This window comes from Melospiza melodia, chromosome 1, assembly GCF_035770615.1.
Source record: "Melospiza melodia melodia isolate bMelMel2 chromosome 1, bMelMel2.pri, whole genome shotgun sequence".
Lineage (NCBI taxonomy): Eukaryota > Metazoa > Chordata > Aves > Passeriformes > Passerellidae > Melospiza > Melospiza melodia.
The window spans coordinates 111879363-111899035 of record NC_086194.1 but is presented as its reverse complement, the minus strand read 5'-3'; the positions used below and the strand labels follow the sequence as shown (position 1 = coordinate 111899035).

Genomic DNA, 19673 nt, shown 5'->3' with positions numbered 1-19673 from the left:
GCTCCTCTTCATTTTTATATTTAGCTGCAGACTGATAAAGTAATGTAAATCTTTTTCAAGTGGATTAGATTCTTTATAAACAAATCTAACAAGGTTACATGAAACTAAACAAACAAATTATACAAATTACAGCAACAGTATTACAGTTTTTGTAAGGTCAATAAATAGATTTAGGAATTATGCACAAAAAAACCCCTCACCTCATCTACTATTTCTTTTTTTCACATTTTAAAAATAATTTAGTTATTCTTGGAACCTCAGCTCTGAGTCACTTGACTGCTCTGAACATAAAAATGCAGACTTAATATTTGAAAAAAAGAGAAGCAGAGTTTGATTAAAAATAAATGGCACAGCACCTAATAATTAAACTTAAAATTGAAGAAATTCCTTTCCATTTTATAACATGATGAGAACCAATTAAAAGAGCAAACAAACAAACAAAATATGTAAACCGTGTGGCTTCATAAATAATAATCCCAGAGTGCACATGCAGCAATGCTGCCCACTGGCTGTGTGACAACACTCAGACTGAAGTCATAGTGCCTGGGCTGTGTGGTTTCACACCTTAAGACATTGCTTCCACCTGGTTATCACATAATCTGGTATGCAATCATTAATTTTGTGTCAGAACACATATAATTTAGGAGCTAATTTAGGAAAGTCTGTACAACAGCTCTTCCTCTTTCATGCATAGCATCTTCCTCTGTGCACACACTCCTCAGCCTGCCTCTTCCTCCTGAACTCCACTTTCTGCATTCCCTTCCACATTTTCCCCAAATTTTTTTCACAAAGAATGGCATTCAATATTGCAAATCAGCCTGGATCCATGGGATGCCAGGCTTGGGTCTGCTGACTCCATCTCACATAAGAGACACTGAAGCTTCAAATTCATGCAACTGCACATAGCTCACGCCCCTTGCAGAGGTTTTATCTGCACGGACAATGAAGTCGGCACCAAAGTGTGTCAGAGCTGGGTTCATGTCAGTGCTCATGGGTCAAAGTCCACATTACAGACTCATGCTAAGACATACATCAGATGCCTGCTGGGCATGACTTCTTTACCCCTTCATTCATACTGTTAACTGACTACAAGCCAGCATGATTTCCTTGCAAGGATATACTATTCCTTTACTCAAGCCCTTGCAGAATGATGCAAGTTAACACAGTGGAACTTCCTCATAGGGATCAAAGAAATCATCCACTGGATCCCAGCAAGTGCCAAGACTCTTATTCAGAGAGCTGTAAATTGCTTGCATGGAGCTAAAGCATATTTGACAGAAGAGGTTTTAATTCATGGAACTAGGCAGGTGATCTACAAGATGATTAAAAACATCCCAGGGGGAAGGCAACTCCCAAAACTGCACTTACATAAAAAGACCAATGTTTAGACTGTTTGCCAGATGGTGAGCTGTCATATTTACTCTTCCTAGAGATTACAGTAGCAATATCAACATTTAAGCTTTGCCCCTCAGTATGAAATACATATGTTCCCATATGGACTGAAGTTCAAACAAGAAAATGAAGAACAGTTACATTTCATTTACCCACAGTTGTGGCAAACATTGCATAAAAACATGTTTTAATATATTTTATAAATTAAGACTATAGCACAGCCTCAAAAATAATGTCCTTCCTTCCTTCCTGGTGAGGATATTATTTGGCTAATAATTTACAAATGCCTTGGTAGCACCAGGAGCTAAGTATTATAAACCCTGAAGAGAGTGAGGATCAACACACCTAAGATGCTCTGCTGAGGGATGAAGAACAACTTATCTCCTTCAGTGCCATTTCTAACAGCCTCAGACACGAGACACCCTTTAGCCTTTTCAGAGTTTTTGAGTGATGCACATTATGCTGAAATAGGCAGCTTTTTTTTTTTCAGCCTTCAGAGCTTCCCTTCTTTGATCAGATTTTAATCTGCCTCATTTCTAATGAATAACACCACAATGTTGTATTATACAGCTTTTCAGAGAAGGATTGCTACAATATCTCATCTGCCAGGAAAAGTCAATGCCTTGGCAGGCTCTTTATGAGATACCTAAATTGAATAGCTCAGACACTCTGTCTTATCCTTTACCACATATCTGACAGTCAAGAGGTTATCAATAAATCTACAAATCCTGAGTAACTTTGACAAAAGAGGTGGCCACTCTTTCTGCCTTCTAAATGCTTGGATGTCCACTTGAAGAGCTAGAGATAAGCCTCTGACCTTAGCTACGGAATCACTGATGGTGAAGGTGAACCAGAGGACACCAATTCCCACCATACCATGATGCTAATTCTTCTGTCCTACATGCAAGACACAAAAAAGTTGGAAGTAGAAATATTATTGCTCTTGCAACTTGTCTGTGCATTCTTAGAATTTTCAAGCATTTGCATGGATGTACAAATCCATCCCTTTCTCTGAACACAAAAATTAGTTTTAAAGATATCCTTAATCTTAAATTTACCTTTTAACTGTGCAGTCAATACAGTAGAAACTAAGCTGTTACCAAGATAAATATAAAATATAAAGGTATATTTCTTCAAATCCTGCCAGATTTTACTATTTTCCATTCCATAATCATAAATTTCATTAATTTAAATGTGTTTGCAAAAATAAAATGTATTTCAGGTAAGCAGATACCAGTTTACTTTAGATATGAGGTTTGCATGTTGAAGAAAGGAATTAACATGATTAGAATTGTTTAGCTAAATTTTGTTTCAAAGATGCACCTAAGGACAACTAACCTTATCTTTCTGTCAAGAGCAAGCAATATTCTGGATAATTGCTTATTTATTATTTTATTAACTTGTTTTGAAGAAGAAATCAAGAGATAACAAATATACTGTAAGTTCAGTCATCTGGAATTCCCTGCAAAACAACACAGCATGTTGTTGATGCAGAGGAAAGCTAGGATTCCATTGCTTCTTCTGACTTCCAGCCTAAAGATGCATGCTTAATATGCATTTTTTTTCCTTGTTATTACACCATTCCTAGTCAAAAATACAGACTTTACTGTAACACCTATTGGAGTCTCTTCAACCCAGACAGGTTTCCAGACAGAAAAAGCAAATTCTCTTAGACTGGACAGACACAAATGGCTTTCCACAAACACAAACTGTACTTATTAATACTTTAAATGCTCAGGCTTACCTCTCTAGATTGTGAAAATAATAAAGTCCACTTAGCTTATCATGCTCCAGAACCTTTCCAGCTTTAGTAGTGGTCTAGCCTTACACAGTTCAATATTGCTTTAATGTCATTTCTAAAATAGATTTAGTTTATTAAGGTTTTTTTGTAACCTGTTTTACACTATTTAAGCATTTGCCGGGTTGTGGTTTTGGTTGCGTGTCATATGCACTTGATGCCAGAAACAATTTGATCTTCGCCATTTAAAAGTGCTTTCTCCTGCTGTTCAATCATTTTTTTCATGTTCCTGCGCAGTTTAATATTCATCTCTCCTGTGTCTAGTTTATTGCTGGTTGTACTGCATGGTAAGGCTAAAATATAGTTTTAATTTTATGAGATGCCAGAAGTCTAATAAATCAGTATAATAAGAGAAGGATGGGAAATGATTCTGCTACCAATTTTTTTTTCTTCTTTTTTCCTTATGATTCATTTGAAATCATGCAGATGATGTAAGCAAAGAATTCAATTTAAAATGCATAATGAAGCTAATGGAAAGAGGCTCAATATTCTTTCTACATGATAATTTACCTTAAAAGGGTTCTGGTTCCAAACCTCAAAAGTTTTCACATGTATACATCATATGTATACATCAACTATGACTAGGGCTTTAACTGCAAATATTAAGTCAGCAACAACTTCCTTTGTTTAGTATCACTATCAGGAACTATTAAAAATATTTACTATACACATAGACCTTCATTAACTTAAGAAGGACTTAGGCCCTCACAATGCCATTTTTTGATAATATTATGCAACAGAATGCAGTAATACATGATTCTAACACAAATTTCATTTCCTTACACAAATTTCATTCCTTCATAGAAAAAAACCCATTATCACTTTCTCTTTTTCATCAAACAGCAACACATACCTTAAGCTTCTTTACACTTGTGCAGGGATCATCGGAAAAACTCTCAGTATCTGAAATCTCGATGTCTTTGCCATCAAGGACGCCAGTCAGATTATTCCTCACCTGTCACAAGTTGAGAAAAAGGCAAACTAGTGAACCGAGAGCCAGTGAGAAGGAAGCAGATGGACTGCATTTATACCTGTAATGACAAGCAATGATCTTGACAATGATATATGCACCCACACAGTTTTTCCATTTCACCTAAAGGATCAAGGAGCTATTCCCCTATGACCACAATCTGCTGTCAATGGCTGCACCACGTAAAGGACTTTACTATGAGTGGCAAAAAAAGTTCACACACAGTCCCACAAACTGAGCTCCCACTTTGTGTCATTGGGTGGACAATTCTTTTGTGTTTCCAGGGCTGTTAGGACCAAAAACTGTGTTGTAGCCAAAGTGATGCATGAGAGAGTATAAAGGGAAAAGGCCCATCAAGGGAACTCCTATACATTCTCAAGTCCTTATTTCAGCTGGTCCTAGCATGAATCAGCAGAGCTAGGCTTACATCACTTAGGGGCTGATAAGGCCTAATGAACTTCTCTGTGGCCTACCCCTCTCTTAGACCACTCATCACACCATGGAGCAGCAAGAGGTATAGTTGGCTTGAAGGTGGCACATGCCACTAGGTATTAGCAGATTTTTTCACCTGTATAATAGTGGCAAGACTGTCCTCTTTGAGCTGTCTAATATCACAAAGAAGCCAGAAAACATTCAAAGTAATCTAGCTTTCCAATTATGTTTTTTTGCCATATAACTACTTCAAGGTTTTCTGTCTTAATTGCTGCTGGTTTTCCTCCAGCCCACGACTCCAAAACCAGTTTCACATTACTATTCCTAATAGATAAGCAAGAATAATTTTAGTCTGTAACATGATTAAGGACTGAAATGAAGAGAGTGGCACACCAATTTTAAGTTATTAGAATTATGATCACATCAATTGCAGTGATTGTCTATTTAATTTGTTTGTAATAGCAGAAATAGGAGAAGCAAATCCGTGTAAAACAGGTATCCCACATGCAAACACAGAAGAAAGAGGATGGAAACTACGTGATATTACAGGAGAATTTAGAAGCCTGTGTATCATATGCAGATACTTTCTGATGACCCTCGTATGGGTCATTTCCTGACAATCATCATTACACCAGCTGCCTTAATTACTTCTTTCATGGCCTTTATGTCATCTTATCCCCTTTAGTCATGATTTAAAATTACTAAGACACATTTTTTTACTTTATAACCTTTTTCAATGATTAGAGCAAATGGACATATAAGTAACTTTTTATTAAAAATTGTTTTATCAAGCAAGGCAGAATGGTCAGCCTTCCAAGATTTGTTACATCCTTTATCCTTCTGTGATGTTATCAGTTTTTAAACTCATTCTGTGAAAATGTGTTCACAGAAAGTGATGAGTAGTGACTTCTTTTTCTGCTTCTATACTAGTAAAACGGAATTATTGTTATTTTTCAGTGATGCCATTAACTGCCCCTTACAACTCAGGGGTTTTTGATACAAAGAAAAAATTGTTTTTTTAAAAAAAAACAACAAAACATCAGTGATAACAAAAGAAAACAGACCTCTCTTGATCATAGTTTAGCTAATGTCCAAAATCCTTCTACCTACTGTAAGAAAACACTAGAACTACCATTTGCTACTGACAAAAAGTAGCATTTTCCTTACTTAGCATCAATGTCATTTCCAAAGGAATACAACTTGTCTTGTCAATATGCTTCTATGCAATACTGTCCGACTTTCTCCTGTATGGGAACAATTTTTTAGTTTCACACTTGCTTTTCTGATATTTTCTGACCAATTCTAGTCAGTCTTTTAATCAAAGAAAGACTAGATTAAGATGATTTAGCTAAACTGATCGGAAAACAGCTGGTTTACCAAATACTGTCTAGTCAAATTAAACCATTATTAACATAAGAACAATGACAAAAACAACATATTAAATATTATTAGTACTTATGGATAGGCTTCAGTGGTGGGCATAAGGCTGATGATTATAAAAATTATACTTCAGGCTGCATACGGACTTGTTGGGATTCCAGCCCTTTAGAACTTTGCACTTGAGGAATTAAATTGTCTATGTTTGTGGTTATTTCTGAGCAGTGCTTATTTAAATTCAGCCATTGAGAAATTTCTTTGACATCTCCCCTGGCTCATCTGCTAGAAACAAAGTATCTGTGGCTTTCAGAGCTCCTAGGCTTTTCATGTATCTACTGATTAATCTCCCAAAAACACACCTTACTAGATTTTGTGACAAAGAAGGTAAAAACCTTTTCCCTTTACTGCTTCAAGCAGATATTTGCTGTTTTCCAGATGCATCTGTTGTGGAGATTTTGCCAAAAGAAATTCTTTCCCATTATCCAATCAAGACAGCAGCTTTGCAGAATTTACAAGTTAGCAGCTTTGTAAGAATTTACAAGTTTTTTCTAAAAATGATGTTTCCCTTTCAATGCTCTGACCTATGTCTGACACGTCATCTTCTGTCCCTGGTCTGGGAGTATTTTTACCATATTTTTCAGTTTTTACTTCCTATTTCCATACTTTTTTTCCCACCAACCCAGTGTTCTTTTCTTCCCTTACAAATACTTTAAATACATAACGGAATGGAAACTTGTGGTTTTCTTTCTACAGAGGTGCTTGACTTCTTTGAGATAAATTTAACTACAGAATCTTCTGATTTGGATTTAGGTCCAAAGTCAGTCACCTCCATTTCTAGAGCTGCCAATCCTGATGCAAACATTCCTATTTTGGATGAAATTTGTGAAACTGAGGATACAAAATGCTGCATGTTTTGTTTTAGCAGATGCTTGCAATCCTGGAAAGCATATCACCAGCAGTTTCAGTTCAAGCAGTTTCAGCACTCAGCAGCAATCGTTCATTCCACCAACCCCAAGTAAGGAGAAGTGTAAACTACTGTACTTCTGGTTTTTGTTGTGTAAATAGGATAATTTCCACTTTCAGAAACTGCTGTAAGAAAGTGGTAACAAAACTGCATTAATTTTTTATGGGGATCCACAGTTGCTAAGGAAATTTTGCACCAACTAAAACACAGAAGCTATCTAATTCCATGGGGTTTTAGACTCTTGTTAACAATTTAATGAAGGCTGTACCTCTATGTCTGTTTATATCGACTTTAAATACTTTAAAGACAGCAATATTTCATTTTCCCAAAACAGGAACTACCAGCCCTGGTCACTGATAAACCTGAAAATTTTCACAAACCAGTGAAAGACACTTTTGCACTGTTGTGCCTACAAAGCTAGATGAAAGCAGTATTTCACCATACTACATATTTAATCTGTGTGATCAACTGCAAAAATTACTGGGGTAAAAATATGTTTATCCAGGGGCAAGTTCCAAAAAATGAAGGGTTTGTAAGGGATGCTTTTGCAGGAAGAAAAGGATGTCCCTTTTGCTTTAGGCACAAGTGAAGATGGGATGCAAGAGATGGTTTTTTTCTCTCTCATTCTGCCAGAGCTGCCCTTTGATTCAGCTCCCATGACTGAAATAAAGGTTTTAAAGTTTGCTACCAAGTCAGGCTGTATAATTTCTTGTGAAGTGGATGGCAGCAATACTTGCCTACCTCATAGCTCTTGTATCAAATTTAGTGATGTTTGAGAGGTGAACAACAAAGTCCCTCACCCTGCACCTGTGAAAGAAGAAATACAGGGATTTTGAGGAATAATGAACTTGCACTGCAAAGGCAGAAATTTTAAATTCTTTAATCTTTATCAAACTGAGAGATAGAAAAAATAACTGGGATGTAAAACATGGTGAGTCTAGAAGAAATGAAATTTCAACATACTTGTGGTCTGTACCAGAAAGAATGGATGTAGCTTTAAGAAAAGGAGGAAAACGTTGGGGAGCATCATGGTCTGGCAGTCCAAGGAAGTGGGGCAGAACTGTAGAGTCCCTGGACCAGGGACCTCACCAGCCAGCAACCCAGCAAGGCGAGCAGGACAGTCTTGGAGGGAACAGCCACTTTCAGCCAGGAGGTGACACCTCCATGCAAGTCCATGGGAATAAGGCAGGTCCAGTGCAAAGACGAGAAGCTGATCCTCAAGTCTGGAGCAGGTTTGGTAAAGATAACCAGGGTCAGACAGAACCCATGGCTGCTGGGCAGGTCCATAGCAAAATGACAAGACTGGGAAGAAGCTTACAGGGTCCCTGCCAGGCATAGCTGTGATGGAGAGAATGAGAAACCAGCACCCCACAGCATCACGGGGGCATGGACTGATGGCACTGAGTTCAGCTGAAATGGGGCCAGGGATGGGAAAGGGTCGGGGGAGCACAGCCCTCCAGGGCTACTCAGGGCCAGAAAGAGTTTTTGGCGCTCTCAGAGGCCCAACACTGAAGTTTGGTTGTTTTTTACTTCCTACATGAACTCTGTGTGATGATTCTCTGCGTACAATACATAAATGACCTTGTCCCTCACAAGGATACGAATGTTGTACATAAAGTGATTTTATTTCAGGTGAGATGAGATTGCTCACTTCAGAGACATTATGAGTGCAAGCACCTTGTGACCTGTAGTAAATAGTTAGCATCCATTTGACCACAGTATTTCATTTTTTTGCAAGCCAATTTTATCTGTTTTTTCTGAGGAAAACAGTAAAGAAAGGTGATATTTCTCATGAACTGTCAATCTAGTTATGCTAGTGTGCATTTAGGGGTCTCCACTGACCAACATTTCAAACTGTTTCAAATTATACATTTAAAGGCACAGTTCACTCAGTTAATCCTAACTCTACCAGTAACAAAATTAATTTAATGATTTTTAGATTAATCATACTACTTTGCTTTTAACAGATATTTTCAATGACCTTTTGGTTCACTAAAGCTGCATGTAAGTACAGCAAGCTAAATCCTTGTCGTTCAGGGCAGTCTAATCCCACCAGATGTTGATCATAAGAGATGCCTAACAAATGAGAACTGGTCAGACCAGATGGATTACACAGTCAGATATTTTACTAAGATTTCCTGCTGTCCAGAATATACAGTTCACTACAAAATGTTATTCTGTAGGAATTTCAGTACAGACATATTTTTATATATGTACAAAACAAATGCTTGAATTATAAGAAAAAGTTTCCTCATTACATGGACAAAATGTAAATTATGAGTAATTGCATAGGACAGATTACAATTTTTGGGATTAGTATAGATAGAGGTCTCACTATACAATGTGTTACAAGCAAACATAATTATCCCTATTTCCATTCCAATGGAACACATTACTCACATTTAGAGGCTTAGTAGCATTACATGAAAACTTACATGCAAGAAACAGAAACTGCAGAGATACTCTTTCATTGATATACACATCATCTGAGACTACAAAAATGAAACACGTGGTAGAACCTTATTTGAAGCAGAGAGACAATGCAAAAAATAAAAGATGAAGCGAAAATACACCAAAAGGAAACAGTAAAATATTGTTTTGGCTAATAGGAAAGAGTTTCATTTAGAGGAAAATTAAAAAACTAAATATGTTCTATTGTGTAAAGGAGAAACAAAATCAGAACTGCATTGGATTTCCTTTTCTGTTCAAAAGAAATCAGGTATTTTATAAAAGTACCATGTTTATGGTTTTCATTGTGACAGGAAGGGAAGAAGGAACCCCAGAATATTGGATTTTTATTTGGGCAAGCTGCCACAGTACAGGTTTTCACAAAAATATTACTCTTTTCATTGAAGTAGGATGTTAGTAGCTGGGTCTAACCTGAAAACTAATGCAGTCAATATTAGTCTTGCCTACAAGAAGCAACCATGTGTTTCACGCTGGAGTAAGAATAACACTGCTAATGATATTTTTGTTGTATTTGTACTATAATTACACATTCCAGTTAAAAATGGTAACTATCCTCCTCTCTGCCTGGAATGGCAGTATGGTAAATGTGGTTTCACATAAAACCTACATATGTGTGACTATCACACATATGATAGTCATATGTGTGATAGTCACACATATGTAGGTTTTATGTGAAACAGATCATACCTATTTAAAAACAAACCTCTATGAAGTCACCTACTCCTGCTCTAATTTCCTCCCAAATTCTCTAAAGGAAGAAAGAAATTTCCTTACTTTACCCTTCTTGTGTTGTTTGATCACAGAAGTTAAACATAATCAGGAACTCTGATGTTAAACCTACCAGTTGTGTCTAAGAAGAATTGATGGGCATGTAGGGTTCTTGTGGTAGGGGGGAAGTTAATTAGGGGGCTTTAGGGTGACCTACAGACAGTCCAAGTTAGAGGATGATTTCTCTCCAAGGGAGAAAAAAAAATCGATTCATCTTATCAAGATGTGGATCACTTACTGTGAGGTATTTGAAGAAACCTGCATATTACAGTGAAATAAAAATTTAGTTAGGAAAAGTTCAAGGATCTGCACCATGACAAAGTAGGAAAAGGTTAAGTTCCACTTAATCTACAAGCATGTTAAGAACATGCACATAATGTTCAGCAGGACTTTGAGCAGTCTGAAAAAACAAACTCTCCTCACTAAGACTGGACACTATGACAAGTTAAGACACAACTCAGTAGTACAGCAGAGAGAGGAAAGGAATTCCTTACAGGAAAAATATACATAAGGCATTGCCAAGCCAGAAAGGATCTCTAAGAGAGTAGGCAAGGACTGAAAGTAATGATGTAGTCTTTAAGAAATAACATCTGTTCACATGAGGAGTTAAGGAGCACCAATGAACAAAATTGAAAAAAAAATGCATCAAAAATACACTTCTGGTTCCTTTACTGTGAGATATCATCTACAAAACTGAGGATAATATGATTTCTGATGGCTTCCAGGGAAATAGGATGACCATCCTTCTACAAGTTTATCAGATGTGACTTGTAGAGAAAGCAGGAAAAAATTAAAGGGTCTGGAGGCTGCAATATTATACAACAGTAATTTTCATGTCTGACATTATGAAAGTAAATAGGGGCCATATTGAGAATAGATTACTTAATAATTCATAAACCAATGCCAGAAGTGCAAGTAATTAAGTGAGACTTTAGAAATGCTTATTTATTACAGCAGGGGAATGCAATAGGACTACTGAAATTGGTGCAAGCATTCAGGTAACTGAGAGTGTTAAAATACTCAATATTTATTCTTGGAGGGAATGTGGAGGCAGACAAGTAAAGGCACTCTATATTATTATGTGTGAAGTGCATTCAGAACATCAAATGAAGAATATAGAGTACACCTGCATGTTTTTCTGGGAAATTAAATTTCACAGAGTTTATACAGGAATTTAAAGAAAAAAATGTTTAAAGAATTTTTTTTTTAAACTAAAATAAATTTAAACCCCATAGAATACATATTAAGGCTACTTTACATTGGTGGATTCATTCAAGCCTAAGAAATAAGAATAGAACAAGATGGAAAGTCTCATGGCACCACATAACTAAAGAATAAATTAAAGCTTAGTAGAAGATAATTAATATCTTTTGAAGGACACAGTGTACCACCACCCTCAAACCCACTTGTGTAATAGTCCACATGTAGCAGAGACTGTTCGACTACTGAACCAAAAATTAGGGACTCAAGATCTGCCTATATTATCAGAGGTGGACAATGTATAGTAGTTAATAATTCTTACATACATATACATTTCAAACACATTTACTACACTCAGGAAGAGCCTGTTTACTAAAAAAATTCTGAACAGAATTCATTGAGGGGGATAATTCAAACAAACATGAATGATAATGAAATATTGCTTAAGAAAATGCTATCAGCACTAAAAGAGCTTTGATTTATAATTACATAAAGAAGCACCTTATGTAAAATCCTCCTTGATTAGTCAGAATGAAAGCAACCTACCATTTATACATTTGAAGTCTCTTAATCCGTGACAGATAAAATATTTTTTATTCCAACACTAACTAGGAAGGGCGCTACATGTATATTGCTAAAGTTAAGATAAATGAGCATTTCCAAGGAATGAGTCATCTCATCAATAAATAGATGTCTAAAACAGGTGAGATGAATTGCACCCCGGGAGAACCTCTCTCCTTTCTCCATTAACTATAAATGGAGCTAGATGACTCTCAGATACAGACAGATGAACTCTAGCTGAATTCCAGGTCTAAAATCTAACCCTGCCTGAAAATGGTGTTCCAGTAGCACTCCCATCCACTGAAACTTAGAAGCCCCAAAGATCCCTTACCTTAATAAAAGGTTCTCAGGGCAAGGTCAGAGGAGTGAGCTGCCTTCCTGCATCACTCCTCAATCTGTCCATCCAATGGCTGAGGGAGAACACACAGGGTCTTATTCCACCTCTTGGATGGCAGAGGACGTTTGCGAAAAACTTTAAAGTCCTTATGTATTGGGATTTTTTTTCTTTCAGGGAACCTGGACCAAGGTGGAAGTTTTGCCATGCACTCAGTCACTCTTCCAAAGCTACAGCTCCTCACTAATGGTTTAATTGCATCTGACTGAGGGGACTATGCCAACATTTATAAAACCCTCTGTATCCAGGAGTAAGTCTTGTTATCAACTGAAAACTATGAATACAAGCCTTGGTGGAAAACTAAAAAAGGAAGAAACATTTCCCTAATATAAAAATTGGATGACATTTTGATGAAAGGAAGGTTATGGAACCTGTGAGGATAGAGATCACAAGGAATTAGCACATTATTTCAAAAGCCCTCTAAAAAAGCAATCCATATTCCTCCGACTTCCTAAATGTGGAAAGGTCAGCAACATCAAGCTCAGATTTACTTCTGTTCTATGTCTGAACAATGGGAGTACTTGCCCTCCTGGCAACACACTAGGGTACTAGGGCGTGAGGCTTTTTAGAAGTACAGGGATGGGTTTGCTTAAAATTTGAGAACAGTTTAATAAAGCTTTTCATTAACCTATTTTCCACCGTTCCAAACACCTTTGTTTAGATCAACTTTGTAAAAAAACTCTGCAGCTTAAACATCATAAGTCTCTATTTCTTCCTTTAAGATGAAAAGCAGAAAAGAGACTCCATTTCAGGGATCCAAGGTCACCACATTACAATGATAATGCTATTATAATAAACAAGAAAATTTTACCATATGAACCATGTTTCAGCCCCATGTTTCTTCTTTCTGGAAAAATATATGAGAAGTTACCTTCCATCTCTTCTGACTCAGAAGGGTTCTGCTACATTAGAGAATTAAATTGGATACTAACTGGAGTGATATTACTGGGCAGAGAGAAGCAATAAGGAGATTTTAAAAATAGATATCTCTCTTTCTCTCCACTGTGTATCATTTACACTCAAAGAACTTTTTTCACTTGCACATGTATATTAAATTGAGCCATACTTCTCTGTTTTCTTAACACTGATATTTTGTAGCACATTGTACTAAGGACTGTAACTTTAGTCCATTTGGAAATCAAAGTCAGAAGAAGATAAGCTGAAGATACATGACACTAAAGTACTAATGCATTTTTTAGTTTTATGTATTGAAATTTCATACTACTGGGGTTTTTTTCAAAAATAACTTTTTAGAGTCTTTGAAGCGGAAACAATTGCTCACTTATTAATTTTTTGCTGCCTCAGATGGTCACAAATATCATTCCTTGATCGCTGGTATTATTATCTGAGGAAACAATGGGTTTGCAAACACAAATGGCCACCTTCTGTCAAAATGTTTCAGCATTGCCTTGCTGTGAAGACACCGTATAAGCTTTATTTATAATTTATATTTATTTATAATTCAGAATACCAAACTAGTTTCACAAGTATTTGTGAAGCAAAACTTTAAAATTCTTTTTGCGTTGTCTCTCTGTGGTATGCAGAAAATCATCAGCAACGCAGATTCAAAGAAGGATTGTGAATCTGGCTATAATAGTTGGCATCAAGAGTCTGCACTCACCCACCTGTACTGGAGGAACTGTGGTGTTATGAAACCTTGAATGACTAAGATACTGTCAGCACTACAGGAAAATCTCTTTTCTCTCTTCTTTCAAGCCCACAAGCCTCAAGAAGGCTGAAATTTACAATCTTAATTGTGGCAGTTTTCAAAATGGGAGCAACATCCTTCCCTTTGGATCTCCTTGAAATACTTCATATTTCAAAAAAATAGACATACTATCTCACAGGCTAGCTGAAAGGCTACATAACTTTTGGGAAAAGATCATGCCCAAATACCAATCATGCTTTCATTTACAGACAGGACTTCTGTAAATTCTATCTGTAAATCCCAACTGATTTCCAAATCTGTTAACTTAGCTGTCTCTACATTCCGATCTACATATCTTACATGACTTTGTAGAGTGAGCTAAACAGTTTGATAAGAATACTTGATAAGTTCAATGTAATTGTCATTGGATGCTGCAAGAAGGTTCAAATGGCCAAAGAGAATTAATATTTTTCTGTTTGGAAAACTTATTATTTAGTGCAGTAAACCTCTTACAAAGTGGTTACACACTACACCTGTAAGAGGAAGCAGCAGTCCTGAAAGAGCTGTATGATGGCTTTGGTCTTAATTGTTGTAGAAAACCCTGCTTGAGTCTACCCATCAGTAAACATTTCCTGAAGAAATGTCTTGATTTTACTGTTCTGTTTCCAAACAAAAAACTAAACAGAAAAAAAAAAAAAGAGGAGTGATCCTGGAAAACGTCAGAAATGCATATGAAGTGGCTCACATTCAAAATTAATGGTATCTAAAATTTAGTTGCATTTAGATTACCCATGAGCTCAGGAACAAAGGATAAACGTAAAAGTAAAGGTTGAACATTCAAAACTAATAAAAGACAAGGCATACAATTTCAACTACTTAAGTGTATTTTGAAAAGGTGACATGTACTTGACACAATAGCCAACTGTGATTTCTAGGAACCACACAAAGTTGACCCTGACTCTTATATGCAGCAGCAAGCTGAAGTTCAAAGCTCCTTCAGGGAGTGTGACAGAATGTTGCTAAAAGTTCACAACATAAAAAATAATGGTGTTTAAATTACACTCTCTGGCAAAAGGGGAGTTACAGTAGCTCATATCACCTGGGGAGAAGAAAGTTACAGACTAAACGACTATTTCTCCTAATCTCTCTGCTTCCCACCTCTTTCCCCTAAAAAGTGATAATGGCACTATCATCTACTACATCAGTAATTTTCCCAAATTCATCACGAGAGACAAGATTGTCCTCTGCTAAAGGCTTAGGAGAGCAACCACCCCTGTTAAAAAAACCAAACAAGTTGAAAATTGATAGAATCCATAATCACATTCCTCTTTGGAAAGTTCAAATTTTGATAAGCAAGGTAGTTAATAGCTGTTAACTCATTCCAGTTAATGTAATCAATTCACATGTGCTAAGTGAATTAAATTCACTTTTTAAACAATGTTAAATTCAGGGAAAGCAATAAAAAGTACTGTTGCTATTGAAGCATGTTCATCTAATTTTCTAGAACTACTAGATGATTAAACTTTATTTTGGAATTTGAGGATTATACATTGGTTCTCCAAGAGTAAAGAAAATTCAGTAACTATATTAGTATCTTTTTTCATATTGAAGAAAACCTTGCAGCAACATTTCCTGCAATGGCGTATGACTGTTATTTCACACTTTATTTACTCCAGAATCCTCAGAAGGACACCATATGGTGGTGATAATTTACTGTACTTGAGCGTCTCAGTTTGATTCACATACTTCCTCCACTGAGATTTCAATTGTTGGCTGAAGCTGGACTGCAGTTACCTGTGAAAAGTCTTTCTAGAAAAAAGATTTTCCTCTGGCTCTTGTACATATATTTTTGAACCCTTCAATGCCTTTGTTAATTGCTCTTTCTCTTCTTTGATAGACTTCTATGTTCTGAGATTTTTCCTTGTCGTCTCTTTTCCTGAAACTTCCTAAATGAAAATAATTTCTTGTACGTCTCATATCAAGTTCTTTCTAAATAAGTCCTGCACATTACTTTATATTATTCCCAATGGGATTTTGAATAGGTCTTGTGCTGCATCTTGGCAGATTGCCTTAAGTAGCCCTTTGGTGTTTGCATTCGTTCTTACAGCAATGTAGTTTAAAAGGTGGTGCTATCTTTTAATTTCATTGGCTTCACATTTTCTTTTCCTGTAGAATCCTCCAGAATCACATTAATACAAGCTGTGTGGTTTAAGAATGTAAAGCCAATTATATCCATGACTGGAAAATCATACAAAAATGTAAGCAGTCTATCTCTGTCTGAGAGGAAGTCCTTATTTCAGTGTGAAAACCAGAAGACACAATCTTCTAGGTAAGAATTCCAGGTTGAGAATTACTTAAAGTTCTTTGTGATGAAAATTAAGGAATCAGTTTCAATCAGTGTCTTTGGGCCACTTGGTGGTTGGGCCACTTGTTGGCAGCTTCAAGTGGTAAAAATTACATCTGTTTGTATGGACTGGTGGTCCTCTCCTTGGCCATACGTCCTAACTCCTTTTACTATTGCTAACCTTTTCTTTTCAACCTTATGGAATTCAAAGAACAGCTGGATCAGACTTCTATATCCCCACAAGACCTAGTAACAAGCTGGAATGAAAAAATGTTTGGTACCTTCATAAGCACGCAAAATGCTTTGTAATATCCCTCTTAGGAAGGGGAGTATACATCTACTATCATTGTGGGTTACACATTTGAACCAATAGAATTGAATAATCACCCTCAAAATAACTTCTATCTATTTATGAGTTTTAAATACATTTGATGCCATTTCTTATGTGTTTTGAATTGGTTTGAAGGATAATGCCCATTTAACATTAAAAACCCAAACCCAAACTGTAACATTAATTGCCTGCAAAATTAATCTACCTCCTTTAAAGAAGACACTTAGAAGCCCAGGGAATAGTCCCACAGTCCATACAAGCAAACTCTGTTCTGGCAAGAAGAAGCTGTACTACACCGGGAGTTAGGAGAGACATTAATTTTGTTTAAATCATGTCCTCTTTCTTTACATAACATTTCTGCTAAAGTTCTGCAGACATGTTTGACTATACATTTGTGGATCCTGCAATCTGAATAATTCTTTAAATTTCCATCTATTTATTTATTTCGATGCCAGAAAAAATTGGTGAATATTATCTAGGAATGTGGGTGTTATTAGAGTATTTAGGAAACTGACCATTCATTACTGATTTGTGTGAATAAATATTTAAATAACAATCTATTGACATGAAACTATATTTTCCTCCACATTACATGAACACATCAAAGTAAGGGGAGTATCAGCTGCTACTGCTATTTGGGTCTAAAAACATATATTAGAGAAGGAAGGACAGGAATCCTCCCTCTTTCTCTTCCTGCCCTGATTCCCTATGGTTACCAGATAACGTGATACTCTTAAGTATGGTCCTAAAGGAGAGGAGAAATGGAGGAATAACATGATGCATCCCTTAGTGTTCAATAATTTCTCCAAACTGCTATTTAATAGATTCTAATAGACTAAGTTTCAGCTTTATAAGGTCTTTTTAACATAAGATTAACCACATTAGTAGCAGTACAGGGCTTCAGCTTAGGACTTCTTTGCTGCAAGAGCTTGCCAATGACTGACACAGCAAAGGTATTTTGCACATGATCCTAGCTCTGCAACCCTCTGGAATACACTTTTTTTGTACCAGCTGCTCCATTAGTGGTTACACTTACACGGTTTTTCCGTAAAGCATGACTCTTACTAATACTGCTGAGAATGTACCTTCTGCACTACATATTTCCTTCAATGGCTCACATAGAAGTACTTCTTTATCTGTTCCATTTTTGAAATAGAACCCAACAAGATATCTGAGATAGTTTAGAAATATCTGTATTTTCAGATGCTCCCAACATCCTACACTGTGTGATTTTTTTTAATATCTGTTTCTTCAACTCTTTGGCAATTCTTCAGCTCTTCTGTCCATTTTAAAACAGTATTTTCTGACAAATGGACTTTGTCACCCTCTTGTTCTCCATCCATTATTTCAGCCGTTTTCACTGGAGTAACAAAAGAAAAAATGTTGCCCCAAAAATATGGGTGTTTTTGTATTTTCCTAACAAGTCAGAAAATTCAGAATTTTCTTTCAAACATTTATCACTATGTTTAGCTATGCAAAGTACTGGACAGACTATCACATGACTTTACACATCACTGGATTTTAAATTTTAAATTTCTTCCTAATCTCAATGGCTTCATTTACTGTCAATAGCAAATGTCTCAAGGCACAATATACTTTTATAGCAAGGTTTACTTACTTTACAGGTTTACTGTTGCTAATAAGCAACAGGAGCTATAATGGTCTTGGTAACATGTTTGGGTTTTTTTGTTTTTTTGTTTTTTTTTTTTTTTTTTTTTTTTACTTCACTTTTTTTTGGATCTGCTTGGCTCATCATAGTTGTTATCCATAATGTGAGTGATGAAGAGCTCATACTAGCAGGAGGAGAAATGTCAGCTCTGTCATTTTCTTCGTGTTCACTTCTACTGGCATTATCAGCATTATCTTCAATCTGCAGTTGCTCTGCAGGAATCTTTTTAAGCTCCTTGTCCATTTGGTAGTTTAGGGAAAACTACATAATATAATCCATAAATCCACTTAACTGGACACAGGTAAACAGTAATACATGGAATAAGCTGAAAGTGAGTGAATGAGTGAGGACGCCACTCTCAACTTCCCAGTGTTGGGAAGTAGCCCCTCTCCCCTCAGGACACTTCAGGAACCCTATGGACTATCTGACACATGGATTGGCTAAATCCACAAGTGTCAGTTGGTATACTAAATATTAGTAAAGCTTAATTTCTTCCTTATTTTTTAAGATAAAAATAGATATAAATGGAAATGTGACAATTATCATTCTGCACCCCAACAGACCATCTTACACAAAAATTGGTCTGCAGACATCCCTTCTGGAGACCTTAGCCCTATTCACTCTTTAGCTGGGTACATTTCAGAGTTGGCCAGCCTATATCCGGACTGCAGCATGGATTGAAGGCAATCCCTGGCCACTTGCAAAAAGATGTGCACTTCAAGACATATGTCTAGCAAAAAAAAGTGCCATATGCTTCAAGTGCCTACAGTACCACGACAGTACCTGCATTCTTCTCCCAAACCTAAAGATAACCAATTTCATCCAGTTTTTCCACTAAAGGCTATGCCAAGATAGAGCTCAAACTTCAGAGGAAAACCGTAAGATTGATTTGCAGTTTGGAAATAGACTGTACAGCAAGAGACTAAATGAGCTCTAAGAAGGATTAAGACAAACTGGATCTTGATGATAGTCTGTACATGATAAATTACCTACTTAAGGAGATTTTCTAACTTCAATCTCCACTCTAGCAGACAAAAATACATAAAATATGGTGACTGGAAGTTAAAGATTAAATAAGACACATTTTTTAATGTGTATCACTAACCACTAAGACAGTGACAAAGATGGTAGTGAATTTCCCAGCCTTCTGGTGTTCTTGAGCATGAATGCATATGAAACAACAGAATTATGCACCTATTAATTAGATTCTGTAGCATTTTCCCTTAGCAAACCAAGAAAAATCTACATTTTGACGAGATAAAACCAAACTTTCCTATTTTGAACTTTTCACTGGATCCAGTCTAACTCCCATCCCTCATTTATCTGTACTTTATTTGTACTAAATGTCCACATTTT

The 19673-nt window shown here is 36.4% G+C and overlaps 1 protein-coding gene across 1 annotated transcript in view; it reads right to left on the bottom strand.

Annotated features, from left to right (window-relative positions):
* Positions 1–19673, bottom strand: part of GABBR2 (gamma-aminobutyric acid type B receptor subunit 2) — a 457858-nt gene that overhangs the window by 239613 nt on the left and 198572 nt on the right. The window contains exon 4 of the mRNA XM_063164404.1: positions 4044–4145. Within this exon, the coding sequence (XP_063020474.1) occupies positions 4044–4145 (102 nt within the window). The remainder of the gene's footprint in view (positions 1–4043; positions 4146–19673) is intronic.